This window comes from Rhineura floridana, chromosome 3 (genome assembly GCF_030035675.1).
Source record: "Rhineura floridana isolate rRhiFlo1 chromosome 3, rRhiFlo1.hap2, whole genome shotgun sequence".
Taxonomy (NCBI): domain Eukaryota; kingdom Metazoa; phylum Chordata; class Lepidosauria; order Squamata; family Rhineuridae; genus Rhineura; species Rhineura floridana.
This window is the reverse complement of record NC_084482.1, coordinates 131,474,263-131,493,522: the sequence shown is the minus strand read 5'-3', so window position 1 is coordinate 131,493,522 and position 19,260 is coordinate 131,474,263. Positions and strand designations below refer to the sequence as shown.

At 42.0% G+C, this 19,260-nt stretch overlaps 2 protein-coding genes across 13 annotated transcripts in view; one reads left to right on the top strand and one right to left on the bottom strand.

Annotated features, from left to right (window-relative positions):
* Positions 1 to 19,260, top strand: part of DNAH1 (dynein axonemal heavy chain 1) — a 220,996-nt gene that overhangs the window by 165,463 nt on the left and 36,273 nt on the right. For all 4 annotated transcript variants that reach the window (XM_061617932.1, XM_061617931.1, XM_061617930.1 and 1 more), the window contains 2 exons: positions 16,266 to 16,457; positions 18,583 to 18,750. In XM_061617932.1, coding sequence (XP_061473916.1) covers positions 16,266 to 16,457; positions 18,583 to 18,750 — 360 coding nt within the window. The remainder of the gene's footprint in view (positions 1 to 16,265; positions 16,458 to 18,582; positions 18,751 to 19,260) is intronic.
* The window catches only part of BAP1 (BRCA1 associated protein 1), a 94,571-nt gene continuing 75,885 nt past the window's right edge, over positions 575 to 19,260 (bottom strand). The window contains exons 1-5 of one of the 9 annotated variants that reach the window (XM_061617938.1): positions 13,022 to 13,043; positions 9,596 to 10,888; positions 7,983 to 8,425; positions 1,742 to 1,958; positions 575 to 1,513 (exon numbers count right to left, since the gene is read on the bottom strand). In XM_061617938.1, the coding sequence (XP_061473922.1) occupies positions 1,292 to 1,513; positions 1,742 to 1,958; positions 7,983 to 8,425; positions 9,596 to 10,870 (2,157 nt within the window). In that variant the 5' untranslated portion in view covers positions 10,871 to 10,888; positions 13,022 to 13,043 and the 3' untranslated portion in view covers positions 575 to 1,291. Of the gene's footprint in view, positions 1,514 to 1,741; positions 1,959 to 3,065; positions 3,203 to 7,982; positions 8,426 to 9,595; positions 10,889 to 11,887; positions 11,909 to 11,952; positions 12,025 to 12,441; positions 12,602 to 13,021; positions 13,044 to 19,260 lie in introns of those variants that run through there. The other 8 variants (XM_061617935.1, XM_061617942.1, XM_061617940.1 and 5 more) reach the window with 8 other exon arrangements.

The window sequence follows — 19,260 nt, the reverse complement described above, 5'->3', positions numbered from 1 at the left end:
TTTTAGAGTGGGGGTTATTTAATCAGCTGTCATTTGTTTAGATCAACATTGTAGTCAGTGCCTTGAGATGATCTTGGAGTAGAATCTTACAGAAATTTGTTATGCTCTAGCTGCACATTTTTGCTATGCATGTGAAGACATATTAGTTGTTGCCCTTACCAACAACTCACCACTAGCAAGTAGCTAATCTGTACTGTCAGGTGCCAACAGCATGTCGCCAAAAGCCATATATGGGAATATTCAGATACGTGCATTAACTTGTACTATGCCTTGTATATATATGAGAAGAGAGCCCCTCTGTAACAATGGATATATTTATCTCAGCCAGGGCCCCCAGCAGCTCATTTCAGAATTCTGAAAATCTATTTTTCGTAAATTGTGACTCATGGTGAAATTCCTGGATCCTATAGAGGATGAAATTAGCTAAAAAGATGCTCCTATAATAAGTTACCATGACCAAATCTCACCAGGATCCCAATGCCCCCACCATATCTGATATAGCATAACTATATTGCAACATCAGCATGGTTCTAAGCTTGTCAGTATATTTCCTTTGTGTAAGCAATAGTTAAAATTAAAGTGAACATTATTTTTATTGAGATTTCAGTGAGTTTTTTCATGTAAAACAATCAATATGCCTGACATCATTACACATTACATTGTAGACCACTGAGCTACTTACATAATAATAATGCAAGAGGGGAACAGAATGTGACCTCCTTGACAATTAAACAAAACGTTCTTGGCTTTGTAGCCATGCTCCCCTTTCATCACAGATTTCGGAATAATGTAAGTGTTTGAAATGGAAAAAGAAATAGGTAGACCAGAAAGATAACAGATAAAGAGATAGAAAGCATCCTGTCTTAGATTAGCTTTTCATCTAATCAAAATCTCAGTTCATTCATCCATTACTACTTCTATCATGGGACTCAGAGGAAAAGGCCAACTGTGGTTTGCCTTTTCCCAAGTCATTGTAGAAGAGGAACACTCTATAGGGAATCATTTTGCAACATTTGTTTACTTCTCATATAGATACACTTAACTGCTTCCGGTAACTGATGTCATCCATCAAACCAACTCTTCATGCTATATTGTTTTTCTACATCAGAAATAAACTCCCATAAATAGTTAGGACCTACATTGTAGTGTAAGCTTTCATCTACATTGAACAGGATCTATCCCAAAGAGGCTTTCCATTCAGTCTACAAGAAGATAACATGGGTACCTTGGAACAAACTGGGGGACTCTTTTCTACTTAACTCCTATTACTCTTCTCTGGTGATGACTATGCCTACACATGTGAAAATGCCAGGGTCTGCTTCTCGGCTTCTTGTACCAGCTCCTTCAGCTGGTCTGGCTTGTTGAAGAAATACATGTAGAGGCTGCGCTCAGTTTGCTGAAAGTGGCTCTGCAGGCAGTTGTGTTTGACCTTCATGTCACTCAAGATGTCCATTAGCATTTGGTAGAGTTTGCCTTGTGTGGTGCAAAGCTGCTTCAGAGGGTCCGACACTTCCTGTGAAGAACACAAGTCAGTTTTTGTCATTTGGAAAATTCATGAAGTCATGCATTCACATTTGCTACTTAATAGAGGAACAGGAGTCCCAAGGATAAAACACTTAATGATATAACCAAACTAAGGGTTTCTGTTCACCAGGATTGCTGGCTTGCTTTTGTGGTTTTAGAAAGTCAATAGAGTGCAAAAAAAGATTCACACGCATGATGGGCCAAGACCTTTACACACCTGAGCATGAAGCATTAGCTGGTTGGAGTCACCATACATCAAACAGTGCAGTGCCTCATTATCAGACTCCAGTTTAGGAAGCTGAGAATGTGGTGTGGTCAGCTGTACTTTGAGCATCCTGAGTTCCTGGCACAATCGTGAGCCCCGGCCTGCCAAAGCCTCATAGGCACGAAAGAGTTGCTTCTCTTGACTGTGCTTGTCTAGCATCTCCCATAGCCTGAGAAGGAGAGGACAACATAAGACACGTCCATCAATTAGAAGATTTGGGGAAATTGCATCTGTGAGAGTTCCTGACCTTATAATAGTGAGAAACAAGAAACTAGAGAGATATTCATGCACTTTACAAATGTACCTGCTAAAGATGAATGGAATGACTATAGGATTGCACTAGGATGCAGTCTCATTTTGTGTAGACCTGTCACTGTGAGAGAATTACTCTTTGAAAAGTGTTCTCATTATAATCCCAAGACAAACTTGATGTTTTCGTAAGCTACTAATAGACATTCTCCAGTGGGCACTAGGAACCTCCCAAATGGATATTGTCTTCCTCTCCTATTGCTTGAGGCAGGAAAGAGTTAACACTCCAAAGGACTCTCATCTCAGCCTCTCCCATGGAGTATTAGTTCATTTTCCTGCTTTACTTGAGCAATACTGCTTTCGCCTGGCTAGCTTATTTAAAATATCAAATCTTTATTGTCTTAAATTCTTGTGTTTGAATGTCATTATGAGTGGTTTTCAGTTGAGTGTTGTTTAAAGAAGTATTCTAATGAATTTGTGTGTGAGAGAAAATGACTGTTGCGTTCATTGATCAATTGATCCTCAACGTCAAATTAATTTCCCTAAGCACTTGATTCTCTAAATTCACTTGTTAATTAGCTGAGGTGTATAAATTAATTCAATTTTAATTTAATGAATTTCTGGGATGATTCAACTGATTAATTGAGCAGTAGGTTCCTGGGGGAGGGGAACACAAAAAAAGACTGATTCCTGCTAGGATCAAACTTAAAGAAAGCTCAGAACACTAAAAAATCTAAAATGGTGCAGAGAGTGGCAGGAGTGGCTGGTGTGGTAGTGCTTGTAGCCCACTCAGAGAAGAAATGGTCAGTTAAAAATACAAGCTGCTATGGCACGTGCAGATACCACCACCATTTTGAGCTCCAACGCAATGTTCTAATGGTGATAGGTGACCTGTTTACTCCTGTGGTAGTGGAGAAAGTGGCCAGTGATCCAAACAAGAGCCTAACTAAAGATGCAACCACTGCAGTAGCAGAGCAATGGGGGGAGAATATTACCAAATCAAAGGAGGGGGGAAGGTCAGTCTTACCAGCTGCACAGCTAGAGCTCAGAAGAGCAGGTTACATGGGACAGCAAAGCCAGCAGTGGGTGGCAACTCATGAAGAGATGCTCTCAAAGGTTGAAAGGGGTTGGATCCAGCTCCAGAGGTCCTTTTCCATTCTGATTCTAGTGAGGAAGAGGAGTTTACTGGAATTCACATTCAATAGCCTGCAATTTCACTTAGTTCCTTTAGCTTTGAGTTATGCTGCCACATCTGGTCCAAATCAGCAACAACAGTATAAAGATTTAATACAGACATATAATGTGGTTTCTGCTGCCACCTATCACAATCAGGAATTGCAGCAGCTGGAACCTTTTACTTTAAGCCCTGATACATTAGATCACATTGGAAGAGCTCCGATGTCTGACATTTCTGCAGAGCTAGCTGCATTGCGCCAATCTTTTCAAGTAGTTCTTGTACAAGCACAAACTTCATTCAAATCCTGCAACAGTGAATAATCCATTACATTCCAATCCATTGCAACACATCACTAATTTGAATCAGTCAGCTCATGCTACTAATGAGCAATAAGCAGCCAGCACTTTCAAATGCCTAACCTGACCCTCATGATGTGTCAAGGGGTAGAGTGCATAGGCTGATAGCACAAGGTCTGCCAGACAAAACAATGATGTGCAACAGACTGTATGATGCTTCCATTGCCTCACTGGAGGAAGAAATAGAGGAATGGAGTGATGGATCAGAGGTAGAAGAACAATCAATCTGGAGGCTTTTCCATAATGCTCACTACATGCCTGTGCTCTGCAATGTTATAACGGCATTAGATTTAAAGGACACATCTAATGTGGAGACAACTTCTACATCCAGGGGAGCCGCTGTTCTTCCAGAAACAAAGCCTAACAACAAGGTGGTCAAAGTGGCATCACTGCTTTAAAAATTAATGAAATCAGAACAGGATTCTCCCATTCAGTCTAAAAAAATAGGTGTCATGTGCTAACAAGTTGTATCTTTTAGAACCAGAGTTCATGGAACAGTTGAAGACTCCAGCTATTGATGCTCCAATTTCTGCTTTAGTATCCAAAAAATTTATTTCCAGGGATGGGGATGCTGTTCTGAAGGATGTCACAGAACATAAGTTAGATTTGGCATTAAAGAAACTACATGAAGCTACATCATTGGCCATATGTGCTTTATGTGCAGCTTCTGTGTTTTCAAGGGCAGCTTTATTATGATTAGATGATGTTTTGGACAATCCAGATCAAGATCCAGAGAATCTCAGGAAAACCATTCTGAAGATTTCTAGAGTGGAGGCACATATTGCTGATATTTCAATGGACGCAACACAATTTGCAGCTGAAGTGGTGGCTAGATGCATTGGGAGGCTGATGCTACCTCCCATGTGGTGCTAATAACAGAGCCATATCATCCTCTGTGCAGTGGACGCTTCTACCTTACCAAAGCAAATAGTGCACTCCAAACAAGTTGCAAGTGGCTCTAAATTAGAAGGAAAAGGACTGCAATTTACGCAGAGGTCTGCCTCTGAAAGAACCACCAAGGGGGTGGTGACAACAGACACAAGCCTAAATGCTGGGCAAAAACTTATTTGGTGAGGATGTATTGAAGGATGTTTTAGTGGAGACAAAGGAAAAGAAGAAAGCAATACCAATACCAAACCACAGAAGAGACGGCTGGTGTTCCTTTCATCGTTACCAACTGTACCATCTTTGCCAGCCTGAGGTCAGTCAAGATTCCAGCCTTGCAACCAGCAGCAATCAGGATCAAGAGTTCCAAGCTCAGCCACCACCAACAGAGATGTAAGGCAACAAGGGCAATTCTGACTTTAAACTTCAGGTAGGCAGCAAGCTACTAAGTTTTGCTCACTGGTGAGAGGCAACAACATCACACCATTGGGTCAAGGATGCAGTGTATCATGGGTATCAAATAGAATTTCAGGCTCTACCTCCAAGCAGATTTGTACCACCACCGATTTCTTTAGATCCGGAGAAGCACAGACTAGTTCAGGAGGCAATAGATCATCTGCTGAAGGCAGCAGCTAAAGAACCAGTCCAGCAAGACCAAGAAGTTCTATGGTGTTTATTCTTTGCTCTTTATTGTGCTGAAGAAAGGGGGAGGGCCTTATTGGACTTTAAATTCTTGAACAAGTTCGTGAGATACTGAAAAGTTTGCATGGAAATGTTGGTTTTGATAAGGAAAGAGTTGCAACTGTGAGCGTATCTGGCCTCCATAGATTTGACTGAGGCCTACCTCTATGTGCAGATTCAGCCAGAGCACTGCAAGTATCTTCATTTCACTTATGGCAACCAACATTACCAGTACAGGGCAATGCCCTTTAGTTTGGCATCAGTCCCAAAGGTCTTCATAAAGATAATGGTGACCCTTGTGGCTCATTAAGAGGGTGTGCACCATACTTAGACATATTGATACAGTCAGCATATCAGGACATACATGTAACCCTAGCAGCTCTCATGGACCATGGGTTCCTGGGAAGTACCACAAAAAACATCTGATCCCAACATAATGGCTGCAGCATCTGGGGGCAATGACAGATACAGAACAGGAGATAATATCTCTTTCAGAGGAAAGGGTGCAGAAAACAAATGTGACTGTTCAACCATGGCTGAGAAAAACATTGGAGGATCTCATGATCTTAGCAAAGGTCTTGGGGATGTTAGTTTCTGCCATCCAAGTTACACCATGGGCTACATTCCACACTCATCCTCTGCAGTAGATGCTTCTACCTTATCGGAACAAATAGTGCACTCCAAACATCTTCCGGTTCCTCTAAAAGGCCAGTTGCAAGTGGCTTTAAGATAGTGGGCAAAGGACTGCAATTTACGCAGAGTTGTGCCTCTGAAAGATCCACCAAGGGAGATGGTGATAACAGACGCAAGCCTAAAGGTTGGAGCATTCATTGCAGGGGCAAGCTTGTTCAAGGAGCGTGATCTTCTCAGGAAGCAAAACAAAGCATAAAGTGGAGTTGAGGGCTGCACGGCTGGCACTGCAACATTTTGTACCTCTATTTGTCAGCATTGCTTGCTTGAGGCCAAACAATTCAGTGAAGGTGTTTATCAATCATCAATGAGGAACAAAATCGTGGTTTCTCCATCAGGAAGCATCAAGACTATTGGCCTGGGCAGAGAAGTCCTTGACAGCAGAGTCCAACCCGGGGGGGGGGCTAGACAAGGATACTTTACATCTTTTCACCAGTCTCACTGTTGGGTCGAGTGTTGAAGTGAGGCTAGAGAGGGCCAATGTCATTCTCCTTGCACCATATTGGTATACCTGGGTTGCTTTTCTATGCTAGTGCAACAAAAATAATGTGAGATCACGGAAAATGGGCATTGCTGAACTGTTACCTTTTTTTACGCAATGGTCTGAAGGAGGGTTTGAAACCCAATACACTACACAGACAGGCAACAGCATTGGCAACAGTACTCTCCCAGTCTCCATCCGAGTCACTTGCTGCTCATCCATATCTGAAACAGTTTTTTAGAGGGGCAACTTTGACTTCTGCATCTGTCCAGCATCATTTTCCAATGTGGGATTTGCATAAATTGTCAGCTCTCCAAAATCGCCTTTAGAACCATTAAGATCCTCTATTCTATGAATATCCTGAAAAGTGGTATTCCTAGTAGCTATAACATCTGCTAAACGAATATTTGAACAGGGACCACTTCGGTGGCAAAACACCTTTCTATATTTCACAAGGACAGAGTGGTACTTTGAACTGATCCTGCCTTTATTCCAAAAGTAAATACAGCATTTCACCGTCAGCAGGAATTAGTTTTATCTACCTTTTGCCCATCACCATCTCATGCTCTGGAATGCACATGGCATTCTTTACATGTGCAGAGAGCATTAAAAGTATAAATTAGATAAACAGATTATTTGTTCTTTCCATTCAACTAGTTTGGGGAAGAAAGTTTCTTCTTGCACTTTGTCAAGATGGATTAAAGATGCATAGCTTTAGCATACTTGGTGGGCCTACTCTTCATCTGTCACCGCCATCAGGTATTGTGGTGCATTTAACAAGAGTAGCAGCTGTTACTGCAGCATACTCAACAAATGCACTCCTTCAAAAGGACTGTTGGGCAACCCCAAATAATTTTATCAAGCACTGTAAGATAGACATTTATGTGTCTGCAGAGGCAGCCTTTGGGAGGCAAGTTCTTCAGCAGGTGTTACTGAATCCTTAATGGTACCCTCCGACACAGAAGTTCAGCTTTGGAACATCCCACTTGGGGTGTTCTAATGCCCACTGGAGAAGGAACCATTTTGCTCACCAGAAAGGTGTTTCTCTGGGGGCATTGGACACCACCAAGGCCCACCCTGGGATGTAACACAAGATAAAATAACATAAGGAAAAGTTGGTGAAGGTTGAAGGGTCAGGAGACTGACCTTGTAGATTTAGAAGTTTATGTTTCATGCTGGTTGTAGTGAGTTCAGGAATATTTTATGTTGTTTTGTTGTGTTTTTCTCTATTTTGTAAGTATTATACTTTCAAGCTTGGCCAGACAGACAGCTAACACTCTGTGGGAGGCGCTGAGATGAGAGTCCTTTGGAGTGTTAACTCTTTCCTGCCTCAGTAACAGGAGAGAAAGACAATACCCACGTGGTGGGGTCCTAGTACCCCCAGAGAAATACCTTTCTGGTGTTTAAATAATTTGAGATGAATAATTTAAGCTCACTGTATAAATGACTGAGGTTCTTCTCCCCACAACCAATAGTGTTCAACTGTGGTGCATAAGAGAGATGGGAGAGAAAGTGCTGGCATATTTTCTCTAGGATATTCTTTATTTTAATCACATACCATTTTATTTTCCCTTTCTAAATAATCTCAATTCCACCCTAAGGAAGTATTTCCTTGTTTATAACACCTGCAACAATTTACCACCCTTCTGCTGCCACTATCTCTATAATCTTTACCGTAAGGTGGTAAAATCACTGGGGTCTATCAGAGTTCGTGGGCATTGCTTAATAAGGAACCTTGAATCCTCAAAGCAGGATTGCCATTCCTGTAACTTAGCATGCGATTCATTCAAGATAGCCACCATCCCCTCCAGCTCAGTCTTCATCTGTTGCAGATTCTTCTCCTTGAGCATCAACAAGAGCCACAGCAGATCCAAATGGCTCAACAGGCCTAACATTTGGCCAGCAGCTTGTTCTTGCATTAATTCAAGACGACTTAGTCTCATGTCTTCCAAGTCAAGTTCCCCACATACTACAGGCAAACGAAGGAGGCGGGCACTACCCTGAAGCAAGGGCACAAGCTTTTGGGTCTTTGCCTGGCCTACTTCACTTTGAAGGATGCACATCTGCTCCTGGCAAGTGGCTATGCGAAGACAGAGTCCACCCTTCTCTACCTCCACCTGCAGAAGAGGAAGACATTACAATTCACATGCTCCTGCAGTTCTTGAAGGCCTCTCTAAACTTTGCAGGAAAAACTACACAGATTTCATGGTTTTCATACCAGGTTTTTTTTGGCTGTACTTTAATTTGGATCCCTGCATTGAGCAGGGGGTTGGACTTGATGGCCTTATGGCCTCTTCCAACTCTGATTCTAAGTATTCTTCCATCCCATGGGACTCTAATTAAAAAACTATTGGGAGTGACATTGTGACACTCTTCATACATCTAATTTTCTAAACCCTAGAACAACCACAAACTAACTCATAGAATCGAGAACAACACAGAGCACAAAGAAATTTAAATAGCTTAGGCCTAGATGGGTCCAGACGACCAGTTCAACTCTGGTTTCCTAAGTCTTGATATTCAAATGATTGTAGAACTATTATAAAGACTTTGCTCAGCAGTCAAGAGTCCATGAAGTGAAAGGCAAAAATTTTACTTGAAACATCAAGTATTTAGGAATGTGAGCAGCATAATTAATATATAATATACAGTTTACATGTAAATAAACCACCAGAAGGGGATTTTGTTGGTGTTACCCCAATCTATTCAAGCCTGTGACTCCAGGGTGGGAGCACTTGTGTATAAACAAACCACGTACACACTCTAGACTTAAATGAAAAACTGTATTGTGCTTTTTCTTTTTCCCTGCCCTGTGCCCTAATGTTTATTGTATTCTTACTTATCCCTAGCAAGGGATATCTTTATAGCTGAAGAGTAACTGCTTCTAGTTCCTTTCTTTTGCTATCACCACCCATTCATTTTCTCATTGCCAAAAGCATGTCAGTTTTCATCCCAGCTTTGCCAGTTTCAGCTTTCATAGATGTCCTATACTTTCACAAAATCTTGATGTACAGGGATTGGCAGTTGAACAGAATCAAGCCCCCACTCCAATAAATGCAAAGTCAAGCAGGGGCTTCCGTGACAAGGAGAATACTTCTTACTGAGCTTTATAGCATTCAGTACAGGTAAAGCAATAATGGCAATCTAGTTCAAACCATTTGCCAAGGAATGCAGGTGAATGAGAGTTTCATTCTGGCTCTTTATTATTCCTGGATATAAAAAACAAAACAAAATCCTTGTTGTCTTGCAGACACTTTTTATGTCACAAAGAGATTGCTGCTACTTACCAAAGCCTGTTTCCTTAAGCCAGGAAGCAAGCAACCTACCTTGTTCTCCTTAGCAGCCTTCAAGGCCTTCCCTGCCCATTGCAAGGTAGATGAAATTCCCTTAATTTCTGCAGAAGCCATGACTACCTCTGTCTGGATGCACATGTAAGCTATCTCCATGCGGCCCAGATCTTCCTGGTGGCTATCCAAGTTGTCACCTTTAGGATGCTTCATTTGAGCAGCTTCTTTCTGTATCTTCAGCCCTCCTTGACAACAACTCTGAACAGCCAATTCTTCATTTCTGGAGTTCTCAGTTTTCAGCTGGTCCTTTTCTTGTGGCAGAGCTTTACAAGTAAACTCTGGCTCGTTCTTACTGGCTGGCTGCTCCTTGAAGAGAATCTGGCTTTTCAGTATGCCACTGGCTATTTTGTCACCTTCAGAATCTTTATTACAGATTATGCACTTACTTTCTAGCAGCACTTTCCAGCCTAGTCTTTCTATAGCTCCTACATTCAGCTCTTCCCAAGAGTCTGCCTGCCCTTTTTTCACCAGAACAGTTTTATCAACTTGCACGTCATTGGTAACATCTGGCATGACCTTTGGGAAGAATCCCAATAAAGACTTGTTTACTTTTTCTTCCAATTCCAGGAAATGTCCCAGGTCTGCCGTTGCCATTGATGCTTTCTGTCGCTCATGTGTAGGGTCCCTATGCCACTGCACTAGCTCCTTTGCTTTCTTACAGGCCTGGCTGAGAACATCGTTGCTTTGACAATTCTCTAGCTCTAGCTGCAGGTGTGCCTGCTTTAGCTCTCGGCTTGCTGTCTCTTTCTGCTCTGCTGAATGACAGAGCTCCTGTTTCAAGCAGGCTACACGAATTTGAAGCTTGTTGCGCCGCTTTATCCGACAGGTGCATTGGCTCTTCAATATCTTCATCTCTTGTTCAAGGCTCTCAATCGGCAGGGCATCATTCTGCTGCATAGCACATTTTAGCTGAGAAGATTGGCGACAGGTCTTCAGCACCTGCTCCAGCGCTTCACCTTCCAGAACAGGCTTCTTAGAAATTACCAGTTTCTCATAGGTCTCCAGTTCTGTGGAGTTCAATACATTCTCCTCCCCCACCGTATTGCAGAACCACTCAAGAAACTGTTCTGTCTGAGGGCAATCAAACAGCCAGTCAAAGTCCTTTTCATGAAGACCATCTGCCTTGGGATAGATAACTTTCAGGGTCTCCACAAACTCACTTCCTCTGTTAATGGTATCCAGCAGGAAAACTCTGGAGCGTCTCCGCATGAACATGTTCTAATTGTTCTAACCCTGAAGGGAACAGTCAAAACAGGAATGTTTGCATTCTGCCCATCTATGGTATTGCAGCACAAGTATGATACTGGTTAGGGATGAACACTGACAATTCATTGTTATGACTTTCATCTGTAGCTTTGGGAAGCAGCCTCTGTTTTGGAGCCATTCTGCATCTTTCAAACTTGAGTCATCTGGTATCAAATTAGATCTATCAAAAATGAAGCTTTGCTTTTCCTCCAGTCACTATAATGGGGAAACTAAAAATGGCTATACCATTTTTTCTTTTCACAGAAGTAGATGAAATTTGTAGGCATAGGAGCCCCACCAGAGTGGATTGGAGAAAATTAAAAACCTTATTTTCTCTCAGAAGTGGATGTAATTGCAGGCATGACCACCCCTTTTGAGGGAATGAAACCAGCCACAATTCAAAATGACAGCTATGGTGCTTCTACAGCAAGGACAGACTTTACCATTTGGGGGTGGGTACAATAGAAATAATAAGGGAGTGGGGTGGTGGTGGGAAAAAATAGCATGGATCTCCAAGAAAGACTAGAGTAGGGAAAATATCATACACCCAAGCAGGGAGCCTCTGACCCCAAGGGCTGATCATGGGGGAGGGGGCTTCTGCCCCCACCAGATTTTTTTCGGGATATATCTTCTCTCAATCTTTTCATTGACTTGCATGGAGGAAGACACAGATCCACATGAAACACACACAGTTTTTGATATTTACATCTCTTCCTCAAATCACTGCCATTGGAGTGCCCTGTGAAAATAATTGAAATCTAGACCTGCCAGTCAAAACAGAAGATTCCCACCTCCTTTCCCTCTTGAGCTCAGGGGGTTTCCCTAGTCAGCTTGGTTTCACTTTTCTAAAAGAAATATGCAGCAGTTGCTTTAAAAATGCAATGTGTTTGAGGGCACCAAAACGTGGGACATTAAGAGAGCAACTTGGGATATTACAGAGTACCCAATCAGTCCAACTCAGGCCTTACCCAAATCACCCCTATTTACCTCATAGTTTGGAAATACATAGAGCTGATGCATGCTCCTAGTACTTATTTATGTGGATTCCATACCTAGAGCATCCTAGTGTTGACTTTTTCCGTGTGTGTTTTAAGAGCAGTTTCTACCATGAAAGCATGTAGACAGTAACTGGCAGTCTTACAATTTAAAGGAGGCTTAAGCAGGATTGTCAATGGCTAGAGACAAGGTTCCAGGGTCTTACAGAGATCCTTGTTCCATCCTTTGGACCTCACATCTCTATCTATCCTTCATATTTTCTTTTTATTCCATTCCCCAAACCCTTTCCCTAAACTTCCAAATTCTTAAAAGATCTAACTATCAGAAGCAGAATACGTTGTGCAAACTTAGCTTCTGTGCATAGCATATGTGCTCTGTAACCAACAGCAGGCAGCTTCTTCACACACAACCACGGCTACTCTAGGACAGTCCTGTCAGCTAAATGATTCAGTTTGCATTTTAAATTATGTCAGCAACAAAGCACAGTGGTGGGTAGCAAAACAACACAGGTAGTCTTTCTTTTTCAGAATCTTTTTGCTACTTACCTCTGCAACCATGAAAGTGAACACCAACCAGGCCAAGAGTACTATTATATCTGATTTACAGAAATCAGCTGGGGGAACTTTTCACAGCACAGAGATAAACATTATCACCTGCTTACTGTCCTGATAACAAGCTGCTGTGTTAAACTGTATTGAAAGCCAACTGAAAAATTGGAAACACCAATTTCTATCCAGTATTGTATTCCTGTATCCAGATTGCAATCCCACTTTCTTTCCCAGCGGTTATGTCTACCACGGTGCATTAGATTCCCCTATCCAACCAACAGCTGCCTTCTGTTGTAATCATCACTGCCATCCTGTCTGTACAATTTCTGCTCATGGATGGTGGTGGAATGAAGACCAGTCAGCTCTAGTCTACTCAGTACTTTCCCAATGCTGTAGCCCTAACCATACTTAGCAGGAAGCACATCCCACTGCATTCCAAACAAACATTATTGGGATTCTTCTCCATGCATGCATACATGCCTGTGTGGCTATCTGTAGGCAAATATTGGAGCATTTCAGCCTTTATTTGCATTAGGTGGTTTTATCCATATAAGATCATATTTGAATGCACACTTACCTGGAAGTAAATCTCATTAAACTTAGTGGGGCTTCTAAGTAAGTATACATAGATTTGCACACAATAATAGCACAACAGTCATCTAAATAGGGACAAATTCAAGCATGAATGTTCTTTTCCCATTCATTGAGGTTCTGACATTGAATGATAACTTGCAAACATGAAACAATAATCAAAGATCAAACAACGGAATCAGTTTCCATATAATGTCAACCACAGTATTATCCACCATACAGCTTTAAGTGATTAAGGCTGCAATCCTAACCACACTTATCTGGGAGTAAGTCCCATTGAATTCAGCAGAGCTTGCTTCTGAGTAGGCTGCAATCCTCACCACACTTATCTGGCAGTAAGCTTATTTGAATTCAGTAGGGCTTACTTCTGAGTAGACATGGTTAGGTTTCCACTGTAAGTTATGAGACATCAAGTGAATTAAAGAAAGGCAGCCAGGGCTCCTGTATCTTTAATGCCTATGGAGAAGAAAGAATTTGGAAGGAGAGCCTGATGAAAAAGCTTCTGCACTTATAATAATTGAGCAGAAGAGGGAATTTCAGCTGGAGTAGCTGTACCTGCTGGAATCCCTCTTCTACACCACTATTAAAGGTGCAGGAGCCCTGTCCTCGTTTTCACCTTAGAATTTGGACAACTGCTGTTTTTCATGCAAGGGAGAGAAAAAGCTTCATGTCCTGAAATTTTCTCTCTCTCTTTTTTATAACTATGAAAGGTTTATGAGCACTAGCTTCCTTTGCCTCTGGTCACTATGCATGTGTAAATCAAACCTAAGCAGGCACCAGTTCAACCCTTTCCAGTCATATTCAGGGCAGCTACTATCTATCCTCCTAAGAAATAGGGACTACACCTTCAAAGTGAAGTTAGAAGTCTTCTGGAACAAAGTAATAGTCTATTATGCTAATTGGCCTGATCTAGAAAAGGACATAATGCAAGCAAAGCCACTGAAGTAAGACCTGCTGGTGAATAAGCCTCATTCATTTCAGTAGGATGGACTTCTGGGCATGTGTGCTTAGGATTGCAGCCATACTGCAATCTGTTGGGGGGCTTTTGAACATTTTATGAGGGGGTATACAAGAAATAAATTTCAAATTTCATAGAAAAGAAAATACATATATATTAGGTTTCAGCTCTTTTTAAAGAAATGAATAATCAGTTATCCTCCTCTCCATCACATATCTTCCCTACTACATTCAGACACATGCTACTGTTTCCACTATTCACAAAAAAAGATCTCTTATTTCAATTTCCTTCTCCAACTACTATCCAATCTCTCATCTACCTGTGATTTTCAGGCTACTGGAGCATGCTACATACGCCTGGCACTTGCGTTTTTTCTCCTCCAAATCTTCCTTGCTGTTCAACATTCCATTGAAAATACCCTTACCAAAATCACTGACCACCTCCCTCCCTGCCAAATCCAAAGGTCATTCATCTTGACCTCCTCACTGCCTTTGAACTGATCACTCTCTCTTGCTTGACTCCCTTTTTGCCCTAGGTCTCCATGAATCTGTCCTCAGCTCACACTTTCCCTACCTGTCTAATTGCTCTTTCAATGTTTTCATACAAGGAAACTCTTCATCTACTTTCCCTGTCTTTGTTGTGGTCCCTCGGGGCACTAATTGTGGCTTTCTGCTGTTTCTTTCTCTATACCTAATGTAGAGTGGCTTTTAGTACCATCTCTGTGCTGATAACAGGCAGTTCTGCCTTTCTGTCCTACCACTCTCCTCCCTCCATCTATGCCCACATGTACTGATGCTTTACTGATTGCTCCTTTTGGATGTTTCATCATTGTCATAGTTCCTCCCAAGGCCTTCTCTCCTTGCACACTCTTTGTATCCATCAAAAACATCATCATCCACCCTGATGAAAAGACACAAAGCCTTGGCTTTATCTCTCTTTCTTTTCACATTCAGTCTGTTGCCAGATCATACTGTTTTCTCCCTTTACAATACTGCAAAACTATAGATGGCCCTTTTCTCTCTGTCAGCAAAAACTGGTTCAGGTCCTGGTCTTCTCACACCTCAGCTGTTGCAATCATCTCCTCTGTTAACACGATCTCACCTTGGTCCCCTCACCTCTGTCCACCACTTTATTGTCAATATCATTCAACTATCTTGTCATTCTGACCATGTCATACATTTCCTTAAATTCCTACACTGTCTCTCTGTTCCCAGATCCAGCACAAACTTCTTACTTTTACAACTCTCTAGGTACCCCCTTATCTTTCCATTCTTATGTTCCAATACAGTAGGGCCTCGCTTTACAGCACTTCGCTAATGCGGCAGTCTCAGTTAGTCACAATTAGACTAAATCCCCACTCATGCGGCACTTGTTCTACTTTTACAGTGGTTTTCGGGCATTGCACGCTATTCTATTCAATGAGTTCTGCTTTTCAGCGAGGGTCCAGAACATAACCCACCATATGAGTGGTGCCCTATTGTACATTCCTGCCTGTGATCTTCACTTGTCCTTCTCTACCACCCTTAGCCGCCCAAAGGTCTTGTGCTCCCTCACATGATTTATCCTTTCTTTCTTGCTGACTTCCAGAATGTCTCCATTATGCCATCCTACTTTCAAATCCCCCCTCACATTTCCCATAAAGCCTTTGACCCTCTAGTCCTCATACCCCATTGTAAGTACAGTAGGGCTTCGCTTTATGGCACTTTGCTAACGCGGCGGTCTCATTTAGATGCAATTAGACTAAAGCCCCACTCGTACGGTGCTTGTTCCGCTTTTACGGCGGTTTTCAGGCATCGCACACCATTCTATTCAATGAGTTTTGCTTTTCAGCAGTTTTCGCTTTTCGGCAGGGGTCCAGAACGTAACCCGCCGTATGAGTGGAGCCCTGCTGTAAACCTGAGTACAATTAACTGAACTGATATCATATTTTTCCTCCTTTCACCCCTTCCTCTGTTGCCTTCCTTGTGTGAGTTTCTAGATTATAAGCTCCTTGGGACAGGAACCTATCCTTTCACCATTTGTAAAGTTCTGTGTACATGGAACTTTGTTACATAAACAAAGTAAAAATCAGAGGGAGGGCACTCATCTTTAGGAATGCATCTAGCATGGTACTGCATTAAAGATCGGATTCTAAGTTTGGCACAGAGCCGACTTTTTCTAATTTTGATTTATTTTATTTCATGCCTCAGTATTGAAGTCCAGAATAGTTCTTCAACGGATGTGACACTATTCTGAACCACTAATCCATTTCTCTTCCCATGTTTTCAACTAGGTGCGAACAATGCAACGCCCTCCACTCGGAGTGAAAATGGTGATTGAAGCTGTCTGCATTATGAAGGGTATCAGGCCAAAGAAAGTGGCAGGAGAGAAGCCAGGTTCTAAGATAGATGACTATTGGGAACCTGGTAAAGGTCTTCTTCAGGACCCAGGGAAATTTCTTGAAAGCCTGTTTAAATATGATAAGGTAAATACTATAGAGGTAGCCAACCATTCACTCTCTCTTGGCCTTGGCTTCTGCTGTGCTTTTAGCAGTAACCTGATCTGGAAGCAACAGCAGGTGAAGCATTTTATGGCATGGAAATAAATCTTATCACCTGCTAATGTCTACAGATGGGGTTGCTATTAAAGGCCCAAGAGCAAGGACTAGTAAAAAAAAGAAAAGGCAGCCCTAAGCATCAGAGTAAGTGGTATAATTATGGGACTTAAAGTTGCCATCTGGCCAATCAAATGCTTTTCTTTCTCATAACTTTGTTGTTAATCAAGTTCAATTTAATTAGTTAATGTGCATATATTTCAGAGAAATAATACATCCATTATGCTGTATCTTTGGGCAGGGCTCTCTAGGGTCACTTCTTTTTCCACCCTTCACAACCACACCTAAACTTATGCACTTGGCAGGGAGGGAGGATGCACCTATTATTTCCCCTTTATTTTATTTATTATTGTTGTTGTTATTCTGCTATGCCTTATATAGTATGGGTGGTGATAGGTATATGGATATGAGCTTCAGGGGCCCACAATGTACATCACAAAAAGCAGTCAGCATTGCAAATCCTCAGGTTTTTCTCTGGATTGGATTAAAATCCAAACAGGAGAAGAGAGCCTAGTTTAACACCATCCCATCCCAGCCACAAATCCCAAAATAACAGCTTTTCAGAGCCAGGTGAAGTTCTGCCGGGACCCTTCCTGGCAAGGAAGCATATGGTGACGGAAACATGGGGTCTTGCCTGCTGTAAATCGCTCTTTCCCATGACAAGGAGAAACCTCAGTGGAACTTCACCTGGACATACAAAGCTGTCAAAAGCAGTTAGAGACCATAGAGGATTACAGATTTCCATGGTTTTAGGCTGCATTTTACAGCTTAGCATGGTCAGAAGAAGCCTCACTAGAATTTGCATGCTTATGGACATTATGCAGGGTTGTAAAGCCTCACAATCCCAGGCTGCCTACAGATGCTTCCATTTTCACTGATGGGGGGCAAACACCCATACCCCAACAGGGGATCTCTTGCAGGAGGTCAGCATTTGCCCTCAACAGCTGTTTCTATAGCGCAACCTGTCAAAGCAGTCATCTGTACAGACTTGCATAGGGGCTGCTTTGAAAAGCTGTATTTGAGAAAACTATTATGTGTAGGGCAAAGGTGGAAAGCCCACTACCCAAAGGGGACCCTGTTGCTCAAATGGTCTGCTGTACTGAGTGCCCATTTGCCCCTAGCATCAGTTTTCATAGGTGCAGTCCCTGTAGGCTGGAGATGAGTCAATAGACTGACCAACACAACCTGTCCCATAGTTTTAGTGCAGACTCTTTGCAGCACTTTATTCCATCTAATGTAGCAGTATGGCCCCATTCAATTAAACAGGGGAAATTAAAGAGGTAACACTCAGTAAAACTGCTGGTGGGGGTAAGCACCTTACATACAAAGGATCCCTAAGGCAAGAGGGTTTTACTAGGTGCAATCTGTTTACCTCAAATGTTTCCCTTAGCCAGGTGAGATCTCTTTTGGCTTCATAAAGCTGTCATTTGACAGCCAGGGATCTGGAAGGCTAGCAAGTAATCCCTGACTGTCGGATAGGAGAAGAGGGTCAAGTTCATTCCAGTTCCCAATTTTGGGGAAAATGACTCAGTTTATTTCCAACCTAATTTGGTGTAAGCCATGTGTCTTTAGTTGCAGACTGGCTATGAAGCAAACATCAGTGATGTTATGCCCTGTTAAGGGATGCAGTGAGCATACTCTGCTGTCCCTTTGACAGTGATTAGTCACTGGTCGCTATTTAGGTTACTCAGCTTGTGGTTCTTGCCTTGAACCAGCAGATGAAAATAAATGGTGTTCTTCCCCCCACCACTTTTGTCTGCATTTCCCACATACCAAATGAATTGCCTTGTAGTGGTAAAGCCATCTTGAAGGAATAAAAAAGCAATGCCTAAGGTTAACTTGAAGTTCAGAAGGGTAAGTACAAAGGAGTTTATGTTTTTACTGCTGCCCTGATGTATTTTTGCCATGGGATTTTGCTTTGCTTCACAACAGACTCCCCTAAACTCTCAGACCTTGATGTCCCCCCACTCATAATCTCTTCTTTAACTTTTTTCAGGATAATATTGCAGACACAGTAATTAAATACATTCAGCCGTATATCGACAGTGAAGAATTTCAGCCAACAGCCATTGCTAAAGTGTCTAAAGCCTGCACATCTATCTGCCAGTGGGTCAGGGCCATGCATAAGTACCACTTTGTGGCAAAAGCTGTGGAGCCAAAGCGAGTAAGAGCTACAGTTGTGCTCCTTCAAAGTTATTGAGTGTCCTCCTCTGGGTGCCTACTCCAAGGGAAGCTCAGAGGGTGGCAACAAGGGAGAGGGCCTTCTCAGTGGTGGCCCCCAAATTATGGAATGATCTCCTTGACGAGGTGCACCTGGCACCAATACTGTTATCTTTTCAGCTCCAGCTCAAGACTTTCCTCTTCTCCCAGGCATTTTAACATGTGTTTTAAATTGTTTTAAATTGTTTTAAATTTTTTAATTGTGTTTTAAATTGTTTTTAAAATATGTGTTTTAAATTGTATATTTGTTTTAATGTTTTTGGTTGCTGTAAACTGCCCAGAGAGCTTCAGCTATGGGGCAATATACAAGTGCAGTCAATCAATCGAGTGTACACCTAAAAATGACAAGAGCTTCTGCACCTCTCTCTCTCACATACACAGAAGAGCTCCTAACAAAACCCTAAAGAGAAATTATCACAGTTATTTTCCTAGAAATTATGCAGAACTTGACATT